This window comes from Lycorma delicatula, chromosome 1 (assembly GCF_047948215.1).
Source record: "Lycorma delicatula isolate Av1 chromosome 1, ASM4794821v1, whole genome shotgun sequence".
In the NCBI taxonomy this organism is placed as follows: domain Eukaryota; kingdom Metazoa; phylum Arthropoda; class Insecta; order Hemiptera; family Fulgoridae; genus Lycorma; species Lycorma delicatula.
In genome coordinates this window covers 179,193,662-179,205,876 of record NC_134455.1, presented here as the reverse complement: position 1 = coordinate 179,205,876, position 12,215 = coordinate 179,193,662, and the positions used below count along the sequence as shown (strand labels likewise).

Sequence of the window (12,215 nt, the reverse complement as noted above, 5' to 3'; positions counted from 1 at the left end):
TCAAAAAGATCTTTGAGAGATGGAAAATCTTGTGTAGAATTTTTTAATTCCCATTCTCGTTTGGTTTTTGCATCTAATCTATCTATATACAGTTGACTTGAAATTACTTCATGAATTGGTGTTTGAATATTTAGAACATTGAGAGCATTAAAATTACTAATCGCCGTATTGATGAACTGACGCAATTCGTTGGCGTCTTCCTTACTAACTAACGTAATATTAATTATTTCTCTAACATGAGCCGATGCAATCAATCTGTTGTTTTCGTATCGGTCTTGTAACAATTTCCAAGCAACCGGGTAATTAGCATCAGTAACAGCTAAGTTTTTTATTAATTGAGCTGCTTCATGTGTCAGTGTAGAATTCAGATAGTAGAATTTCTGAATTGGACTAACGTCTTTATTGTCATGAACCAATACCTTGAATGCATCTGCATAAGGCATCCAATTTTCGTACGTACCGTTAAAACGAGGTAAATTGATCGTTGGTAATTTTACTGAAGGTTTATTTTCGTTAATAATGCAAGATTGATGTGAGTTGAAGTGCTGGATTTCTGAATCTGATGTTTCCTTTAAATATTCTTCCATTTGCGCCCTAATTTCATAATAATTGTCTTCAAAATCTAACCTATCTTCTAAATGCGTATCGTAATTTTTCTCATCCTGTACTTCTAGCAAACTCTGTATTTTATTAAAATTATCTAAAATATTTGGCATTGCATCATATCTAACTTTAATATTACTTTTTGGTGTCTCATTATTACATTTATCGACAAATGTTTTTATGCGTGTTAATTGAGCCTTACATACTCCTAGTTGTTTTTTCAAACTTGTAATTTCTACTTCAAGAGACATAATGATAATTCTTATAGATATAATTATTAATGTAAATTAAAGATTTATAGGAAAATAAGAAATTAATAGTTATTAAAAATATAGACGATATAGATGGAATTAATCAGTAAGAAATAATAATGTGAATAATAAAGGAATCAAATGTAGGATTAGTGAATGTAAATCTATATCATAGATAGGAACGTAACTAAGGAGCTGATAATTCGCAATTTGTTATTACTTATCTGAAACAAATAAGATAAGCGACTGGCAGCAGGTAGCCTGACTTGAAGGTCACGACAAAATGGCTGTTTACTTAGCACCAAGGTCGATGTCTGCATTCCAAGTCGAATTAAACGGGCACTGCGAAGACTGTCTCTTAATTACTGTATTACACATGGATATTAACTGCACTTCTTATAGACATTATTACGAAACTATATTATACGATTTATTACGATCTATATTATACTATATATTACGATATATTATATGCTAACTATGTTCTGCACACAAAAAATATCCGGCCCGAGAAGAGGCAGAGAAGAAATATCACTCCAATGAGCTCGAATGTTTTGCCCTGGTGGGCAATCAAATGCTATCGACCATACCTCAAAGACTGAACTTTCATCCTCAGAATGGACAACAAGGCTTTGACATGGCTAAGGCAGGCCGCCGGGCAGAAAACAAAATATGCTTGCTGGGCCTTATTGGTTCAAAGTTTCAAGTTTGCATTAGAGCGCTGTCCTGGCCGGGAGAATGAACTACCAAATCTGTTGTCAAGAGAACCGGCAGAAGAAGAAAATATTACATTGCTTTCTGACAGTATTCAAAAATGAATTTATCATAGTTGTATGTTCCAGCTTTGTTTTTCATTATTTATAAAATAAGTTGTACTCTGCAGTCACTTGATATTTACTAAAAGTTTTGTTTATCAGTACATTTTTTATATTTATTTATTTTTTTTTTTTACAGAATCATAATAACCTTCATACTGGTCGACGACCTTATACTTGCCCATTTTGTTCAAGAACATTCGCAAATGGATCAAATTGTCGATCGCATAAACGTCGTATGCATCCTGAAGAATTAAGAATATTAGAATCTTCAAATGCAGTTATTGAAAATGGACAAACATCTGTGACTGAAGGAGAAATAAATGTGAATGAAAATGTTGGTACTGTCTGTGATAAAAAAGATGTAAATGGTGTTACAAGTTTTAATATGGAATATGTCCCTCAAATATCTGAACCTGAGCAGAGAAAAAATGATTTTCCAGTGACACCAGTGTTTAGTTGTGCTTCATCATTTTTGTCCTTCACCGCAGCAAGTGATCGAAGATATTCACCTGTAAAACAGTCAACTGGTTTATTACGTTCCAGTTTTAATCATCATTTTACAATGGATCCAGTTGGTTCAAATTATTCACCATGCCACGATCAAGATATATCATCTTCAGCTGTTCCTGCTTTCCCTGGTAATCCGTATATTCATCATCAGTCACTTATATTTAATCGAGGTATAGAGCCATCATGAATTAGTCATATGTTGGGAATATTTCCGATATTATCATTTGAATACTATGTATTTATATTATTTGTAATTAAAGTTTATTAGAAAAAAAATTGAAATATATTTTTTATAAATATTTTTATAATGTAAGATAATTTTTTGAATATTTATTTTTAATTCTTTGTTCTCTTTATACTAGAATTGTTTACAAAATAAAAGGTTTTTATTTACTTGCAATGATAAGTATGGAGTAACTACTGAATACATTGTGGGTAAGATATATAAAATCTCTGATTACTGTCATTTATAAGGGTTGTATTAGTAGAAAACTAATTTTTATAAATTCTAAATTATGTTTAAAAAATTATTTCATTTTAATCTTATTACTTAAAAGTTTAGAGATGCAGCTAAAACAATTCATACTTGTTAATTTAAAAAAGTTATTGCTTTTATGTGAAGCCTTTATACTGCAGTGTTGTAGCAGAATATGAAATCTACTGTCTGCACTGTAGATTTTCGTATTATTTCAATAAATCATTTATTAATTTTTATGTGTTATTTGTATATAACTAACAGAGATGAATTTCATCAGAAATCTATTGTCTTAAAATACAATTTTTCTGAAACAAGCATTTTTACATATTTCTTATTAATATGTATGAACTAATTACTTCATAAAGGTTTATTTTGAGTATCTGGAAAGAATGGTAATATATAAAATTAGTATAAACTAGAAAAAAGTATGAACTCGGTAGATTTTCATTCTAAATTTGCTAAAAACCAACATTGTATAATTACTTTACTAAGTAATTTACTGTTTTGAGGAATTTTAAGACATATATCAAATTAATGTTAAGAAACATTTTAAAATTATTTATTGTTAATTTTTTCTTGGCAGAATAATTACAACAGAAAGTCTGTAAATAGTATTAGAAATATTGTACTTATCCCAATATTTATTTTTCCTCAACTGTTATTTTCATTTACATTGGTAAATTAAAATTGGTATTAAAATTTTATAACTGTGAAAAGAAAAGTGACACAAGGTATAAAATCATCAAAGAGAAAAAGATTTTAACTTACAATCATTGAAGTTCAGGTGATCTAGATTTGCTCTGTGTACATCAATGCAGCAACTTTTTACCTGACTTACTTAGCCAAGAGATTTAAGATTGATGAAGGATACTTACCTCCTATCCACTGTTTCAAGCGGATTTTACTATATTTTTTTATTGATGATACTTTTTCTGTTTTACTGTATCATTAATAGATACAGTGTAAATATTTTGTTTCACAAAGCCTTTGAAGTTCTAAAGAGGTTGGATCAAAAAGAAAGTAGAAGGTCATTACTTCCACATATCTATTCCAATCCATCATCAAAGAAATATCTCAATTATGAGATTTTAAAATGTTTGCATAGTGTGGAGGACTAGCATCCTGTTTAAAGATGATCATCTCCTGTTTAAGGAAATTTAAACAGTTTAAGCAAGTCTAATTAATTGTGAGATGTCGCACGAGGTTGAAAAAATGTGTTACATTTACAGAGTCTCTCTTACTTTATATTTTTAAAAGGTTTTGCATTTTCTTTTTTATTATATTTCTATTTCTGTCATCAGATCTTCCTGGTATGTAAATAAAATATAAATGCAGTTTTATAATGTTTCATCTAACACGTTGAGTGTTAGATGAAACAGTGCCAAAGGTGCCTCACCACCTGCTAGCACTATGCAGGTGCTCTGTGCAAAGCTTCGTTTATAGCAGTCATAGTTGTTTGGTTATACAGTTAAGCTTTATTTCTTTTCATGATGTGTTTATAGAGAACATGTATTTGTACTTGGTCCAAGTTTTTTTCTTATTTGAGTATGGCTGATGATCAAATTGCAGTTCCAAAGAGAAACACATTTATTGGCACAAAAAGTTATGAAAGATAATGAACTAAAAGTAATGAAAGATGTGATGGATTAATATTATCAGTGACATTGAATACATAAATCCTGAAGAACTTATTAGTGATGATAATAATAATAATGAAACAGTTTATCGTGAAATAAATAAAAATAAAAAGCAGTCAAAAGAAAAACCGAGAATTATGTGGACTAACTGACCACCTGTGACTTAAAGAAAATCGACTTTACTATTCTGATTTATTTCATAATATACCGAATTGAGGTAAGCATGTAGATTTTTTTTAATCTATTTGCAGATTATGAGTTTTTTTATCTTATTTTAAACAAGATAAACTTTAAACGTTATGCTATTAATTTAAAAAACTAAATTTCTAAGTCTAACAAATCAAGATCCTCAAATTCTCATATATTATCTTGGAAAGAATTAAAGGGAACACTTGCAATGAAGAACTTTTTTTGTTGCAATTAAATACTAACGAGGGATGAAGCAATACTTCATGTATGAAGTCTTCTACTTCATAAGGAATTAATAGATTGAATTGTTTAAAGGATTATTGGCTTACTCATTGGCTGTACAAGATATGTTGTTTCCATAATTATGCAGAGGGAAATAATACATGTCAATTCTGAGATACCTTCATTTGTCAGATTACTAACAGGAGAAGTTATAACTGACTGTATAAAATAACAAAAATGATAAATAATAAATAAATTGTATTAATAACAAAATTAGTGCACTGTATTATCCTAAAAAAGAATTGTGCATTTTTGTATCAATGACTTTATGGCATAGTTGATTGATTTTTTGTTAATATATATAAAAAACAAAAAGTATAAATATGATATCAAACTTTATTTACTGATCAAATCTTATGAAACAATTCTTCTCAAAGTATCCATCTATACTTGCATTTTAGATGATGTGGGTGGACAGGGCCATGCTGCTAACGTTATTTTACATCTGATACAAGAAAAATTAATGTCCAGACACTTAATTTGCATGGATCATTTTTATAATTCATTTCATCTATCAAAAAAATTGTAAGAAATGGGTACATATACAACTGGTACTTTTCGAAAAAACCAAAAAGATAAACCTATAAATGTTGCTGAGGCAAAACTTAAGTCTGGGTAATCTATATGTCAATATTCAGAAACTGTAGGAATCTGTAAGTGGCACGACAAAAGAGACATCATGTACTTATCCACTGAATTCAAAAACAAACGTAGAAAAGACCAAAAGTAGAAAAGATCAAAAGAAAATTAAACCAAAGCCTACAGCAGTGTATAATAAATATATGTATAATACACAGATAATCAAGATCAGATGTTATACTATAACAGTTTCATATTATTGAAATGATGTTACTAAATTTTTTCAAAATTTATTGTAAGTACTAAAATACCAAAATTCCTTTTCATGATATCCAACTCGCGGTAGTAGAGGTTTTCCCTTGAAAGTTCATCATGAGTGGAATAGTGCCTGGTCAAATTGTTCAAGGAGTTATTTCATTAGCAGATGTTAAGATAGTGAAAAACAAGGTCTCAAGGTCAAGAAAAAATACAATCAATGTGCTAAAAATGGCTACTGGAAAGATATAATATACTATTGTAAGACATATTCTGATCTTCCTGGTTTGTGTTTGAATGTTATGAACCATACCACACATAAAAGTGTTAGGCCTAGGCCTAAAGTCTGTTTTTAATATTTTTTGATATGAACATTTAAAAAAAATGTTTCTACATTCTGTGCATCAGTTTTTAAGTGTAATGGCCTGTTTCATTCATAACGTTAAAATTTTTAAAAATATGTTTTATTGTGGAATCTCTTATTTTTCCTTTAGTTTGAGTTTTTAATTTTAGGCTTATTTTCCTTATAAAATAAATGCACTGAATAAGTAAAAAATTTGTATCAATACAGATAAACCAACACTGTAAAGAAACAATACTTGTATTTTATTACCTCAACAAGATTGGTGCCACAGAGACGTCCACTGGTCCTATAACTAATGTTTTCATTTAAGGAAGCAAAGAGGTGTTTCTGAAAAATTATCACTAAAAATATAAAATATGTTATTCTTTATTCATAAATGTAGGTTACATTCATATTTAAATCAAAATAAGAAAAATACACAAGTTAAGTTTTTTGAAGAGTATGATAATTATCCCATGGTACTGAATGTGTTAAGCAAATATTTTTAGATATAGAGTGTTTCAACAATTATTTCTTAAAAATACATCAAATTGGAATGCTATAATTTTTGCACCTTATTTATTTAACTAAAAATAGTTAAAGTTGAATGATGTATACTCAAAGGGTGACACTGCTTCTAGATTACTTGCATGAAACAGATCTCTCATATTGTATAATTATTTTTTTTTGGGATTCCGTAGTATAACAATTTTTTTAAAATATTTTTTCCATTATATCAAATTTGTTATAAAACTTACTCTCAGCCACTCCACAAAGTACAGAATTAAAGAACATTCTTACCTTACATTTTTTTCATTAAAGCGCTTTCGGGCGTAGCCTTTTTTTTTTTTTTTTTACACAGTAGATAACATGATACGTTAAAATTTATAGAACAAGTATTTTTTCAGTCAATAATAAAATTTTTTTTTAATTTAAAACTTTATATTAAAATTTCCTTTAACGTGCTATCTATATGTTAATACAGTGCTGTACTATGTTTGAGAACATTACTCTATTAACATAGATAGCATGTTAAAGGAAATTTTAATATAAAGTTTTAAATTTAAAAAAAAAAGAAGTTTATTATTGATTGAACATTTGTTCTATAAATTTTATCATATCATTTTATCTATTGTTTAAATGTAAAAATGTAAAATTTATAAGAAAAAGCATTAATGAAGATGGGCTTATGCCTGAAAGCGCTTTAATGAAAAAGAAAGTAAGAATGTTCTTTAATTCTGTACTTTGTGGAGTGGCTGAAAAGTTTTGTCTTATACGAGGGCTATTCAGAAAGTAAGGAACGTTTTGAAATTTTAAAAAACCAAGTACAAGAAAAACTTTTTATTATATATATATGTGAAAGAGAGATTAAAATTACTACTTTTCAACATAATCACCATACAAATTCAGGCACTTATCATAGCGGTGGACAAGCTTTGAAATTCCTGTGTCATAGAATTCTGCCGCCTGTAATCTCAACCACTCAGTGACGCACCCATCTTGCACAAAATTTGTGGTAGCCTAGCTTCTGTGAAACAATTTCAAACAATAAAGTCCGTGAAACTTGTGGGAAACATAGAGAAAGCTCAGTTATTGTGAAACGGCGGTTTTCACAAATCTTTTCGTCAACTTTGGGGACCAGATCGTCAGTCACAATGCTCGGACGTCCACTCTTCTCTTTATCATGAACGTTTGTTCGGCCATTTTTAAACTGAATGCACAACTTCCTAACAGAACTTTCACTCATTATATTGTTTCTGTACACTTCACACAGTTCTCGATGAATTTCTATTGGTTTTAAGTTTTTTGCCAACAAAAACGAATCGCAGATCGCACCTCACAACTGGCGTGATTTTCGATTGTAGCACACATTTCAAATTTGTATATAAAACAAAAAACGGGGCAGTGCAGAGATGTTCCCGTTGTCACGGCTGGACGCTGACTGAGGTGCCGAGCATGAGCACACCAATATATACACGATTAGGTGGAAACGTTCCTTACTTTCTGAATAGCCCTCGTATAATTAGCTATATTTCACTTACAGAGGAGATGTGAACTATAAAAAATTTAATTTAATAAATTAATATACTTACATATTATTATGTTACTGAAATTAAACTTTTTAAGATTCATATTATTCCCCTGAACTGTAAAATTGCATTTTTAATTGTGTTAATATAAACGCATCTAGTACAAAATATTGAGATAAGATATATGTTAAATTTCATTGTGAAAGTACTTTGTGGGATCCTGCAAAATGTTTTAGATTTTTATTATGCTATAATGTAATTATTTCATTCATGAGTGATTATGCAGGGCCCTGTGAAAGTACTTTCATGATAAAATTAAGGTTAAATATGTCTTTTCTCTGTATTTTGTAGTGTAGGTTGTTTATTTATATTAATCGAATTTTAAGTATGTAAAATTTTCAATTTTTCCGTTAAGTTACATTGTCTAAGGATGCAAATTTCATTATTAGTTTGTATAATAACAATCAAACATTCTTGATTTTTTCTTTTTTTACATTGGATTTATAGGTTGTTGTTACAAGGCAGTGCACAATGTGTTAATGGTATAACAATTTGTCCAGAGGCTAACATCTGTGTGCAGACCAGTTTGAAAGAGTTAAATGGCTTTAATAAACATTCATTATACAGTATTACAGCTTACTATAATAGATTGTTTTTATAAGAAAAAAAATACTTGATTAACATGGCTAAACTAATGCAAATCAAAAAAAGAAAATACTGTTAGCTTTCTTTCATTTCAACTACTTTACTGATGGGTTGATCTATATCAAAACTGTTAATGTGTAATATTATTTTTACTGTGGTACAATTAACCTTTTTTATGAGTTTTCCTGCTATTGTTACTTGTCAATAGTTTTCTCATTTACTAAAAACAGTATTAATAGAAGCCTGTTTCTCTGGAGCAAAATAAGTAGCTAGCTGAACTGAAAATTGGAAAAAACAATTGTACTTAAAAAATATATTATGTTTTGTTTTCAATTAAATAAATTCTTGTAATTGGATATATTAGGTAAATTGTTTCCAGGTATCTTAATATATTTCATGTATATTTGTTATTATTATAATTTTTATTTATTTACATTAAGTAAATATTTAGTTTAGTAAGCTTGTAATGAGTTTGAAAAGAATTGTAAATTATTAAAAAATACTTATATCTCATCTATTTAAAATAATGACTATAAGAACAACAATTTTTTTTTACTGGAACGTAATAAAATTATACTGTAATCAATTATAGTTTGATTTCATCTAATATTATTTTTTGTCGTTTAAAACAAACTTGCAGATAAAAGCTAATGTATAGCACAAAAAAAAAAAATTGCAGAGTTATTACAAACCGCTTGGTGGAAAATATTTAGTTTTGCATACATAGACTTGCTATTTTCTACATTATTTTTATGTTTAAATGTATTTGATGAAAACCTGTAGAAAATACCAAAAAGTATGTGTAACAGCAATCTCATTTTGTTTCTTTTTTATAGTACAATTTCATCATTGCTTAATTTTCTAAAGAGATTTTTTAAAATAATGTTTTAGTTTATTTACGAACAATATTTTACCTTTTGAAGTATTTCACATTTTTTCAGATGATTAGTTTCAGTTGACCAATAAAAAGTTACTTTTGGCTTCCAATAAAGGTACAACTTTCTTTTTTCACAGAGTTGTTTGTTCCAGCTATGATAGGGTGTGAATGTTGCTTTACACTCTTTGCCCCAAGATTTTTTTATGGCTGTGATATATGTAAAGCATTTGAGATATAAAAGTCACCAGTGAAGAGTTGCTTTTTGCTTTTTATTGTAATAATATTCATTATAGTCACTCAGTCTTTATGGCGAACAGAATGGACACATGTTCATTATCATTTGGACGTTGTTTTGTTTGGCTGGAGATACTTTATGGATGTAATATGCAGTTGTGTTGTGACATGCAGCTGTGTATTTGGTTGAGTGAAGAAGGCAATAGATAACTATTTTAACACTTTACTGATTCTATGGCATGGTATATGTTATTCTTCAGATTCATGTTATATTCTGCGATTCATATCAAGTTGGCTACAATCATTGTGGTTGTGGCACTTAATATACATTAGTTAAAAATGGGATGGAAAGATGGCTATGAAGGGAAGGAAAATTTTCTTTTAAAATTGTTTGAAATCTGATGTACTAGAAAAAATAGTACAGTTGTTTTACATTGAACAGCTAGCTGTACATGGAAGAATAAAGTAGTCCTATACTCTATTCTATGGTTATGTGAAGTGACTTTATTCTTACAAACAACTCTATTGAAATGGTAACTTGAGACCCTTTCCAAGCAGCAGTTACCCACATATTAGCCACAATCACCGTGGAGCACTCTTATCCAGGATAGAAACAGCTCACTATAATTAAAAAGCTTGTATGTTTAGGTTGATATGGTATAACAAAACTTGTTTACTTTTATTTCTGGAAATTAGAAGCCATTCAAGAACAGGTGAACTTCTTTAAGAAAAATCTTGATCCCTGTATTTTTCTGGTATGTTCAATTTTTGAGTTGAATTATGAACTATTTAGTCACAACCAACTGTTGATGCCAAGTAGTGAAACATAAGTATGTACAGTTTCTAGTGAATAATAACGTGCTTCTGCTTGAAGGAAAGTGTGGGTCCATGGTATAATGGTTATACCTTCCCAAAAACATGTACTGTGGCCTTTCCAAGAACATATATAAATGTAATCTCATTGTGGATGAGAAATGAATCACTAACATTTTTTTTAATGATGACACTAGATTCAGTTTCTTTACTTTTTTCAGTAAGTTGTATAAATTATGTTACTGTTATTTCACTGTTATGTTACTGTTATTTTGTACTGTTATTATGTTACTTACCTAATTCATATTTAAATCTCTAATTAGTTTTAATAATGTGCTTCCAGCTGTTGCTACATGATTATTGTTATAATTTCTGCTATTTATGTTTTAATTATGTTATTTAAACAGATCAAAACTTGTGTGTGTGTTGTATATATATATATTACCATTTTAATTTCCAATGACTAGTTTGATACACTTGCTTTGATACAAAACCAGTTTTGGTTTTGTATTTAAATTTATTAGAGATTGATAACTGAAGTTTTTTTTCTTAAATTTGTGTTTATGATCCAAATCAATTAAAATGCAAGCAAAATTTAATTAAGTCATAACCAATCTTAATATACCTTAATTTTGGTTAACTAATGTTATTAATTACAACCAGTGCCAAAACCATGTTAAGATATAATCAGTGAAGTATAATCATTAAATTTACTTGGATTTAAAGCTTTTTATGTTAAATAAAGAGTGTACTGTCTATGATTTGCTGTAGTTAACAAATCTGAATAATGCTTATTATGATTTTAATATTAAATAATGCATTACATAACAATTAAACAACAGAAATTAGATTTAAAAAAGTTCCTTGGGAGTTAAGTTTGAAAATATAATTAATAACCCTTATATTAAATATTAAAGGAAAATATGCTGGTATGGTGTATTTAACTATTGTAATAAAAGCCTCCAATGTTAAAACATGTGCATTCTTATCCACTAATTGCTGTGGCAGCAACTGATTATTGAATAGATTTAGTGAGAAAAAGGTTAAAGCATCTGAATATAAAATTTTAAAAGCCATGTGATTAACTAAGTTACATTTTACTTTGGCGTGCTTTTTTTTTGTATTTCAGATTTTGTACTTCACCTTATAGCTTTACTACGTTTATCTGTAAATAATTCTTTCTATTTTAGTATGATTTTCATTAAAATTTGTAACAGTCGTTCTCTACATTAAATGGCTTCTTTAGATAAAAAAGAAGCCATATTCTTTTACAGATTTAAAAAAAATAAATTAAACAATTCACAGAGATATTTTATGTAACACACTTAGAAAATTATCTAAGTGCTTTTGACATTATATAAAGTTTGATTGCATCCTTTTATTCTCATAACTACAAGATAATTTAGACAATTTCTTGTCGATGAGATTTTTGTATTGTTTGTTAGTCTTTAAAGTATATTTTATAAATGTTTTTTATTGGTCTAAATTAATTGATCCATTTCTTACAACATTATATTTAGTGGAGATTACTTTTATTTTAATGTAATTTAATAATTCTACTTTTTCTTTAATGTGCCAAGAACTGATTTAAGTTTTTTAATTTTTGTGTATACTTTTGTTAATAAATACAAAACAATGTTACTTTGCATTAATTATAAATATATTGTACCT

General features: G+C 28.4%; 1 protein-coding gene across 2 annotated transcripts in view; it reads left to right on the top strand.

The window, feature by feature from the left end:
- Window positions 1–3,155, top strand: part of LOC142326011 (uncharacterized) — a 93,505-nt gene extending 90,350 nt beyond the window's left edge. The window contains exon 9 of one of the 2 annotated variants that reach the window (XM_075368074.1): window positions 1,809–3,155. In XM_075368074.1, the coding sequence (XP_075224189.1) occupies window positions 1,809–2,369 (561 nt within the window). In that variant the 3' untranslated portion in view covers window positions 2,370–3,155. The remainder of the gene's footprint in view (window positions 1–1,808) is intronic. The other variant, XM_075368065.1, reaches the window with a different exon arrangement.
- The last annotated feature ends 9,060 nt before the right edge of the window (window positions 3,156–12,215 follow it).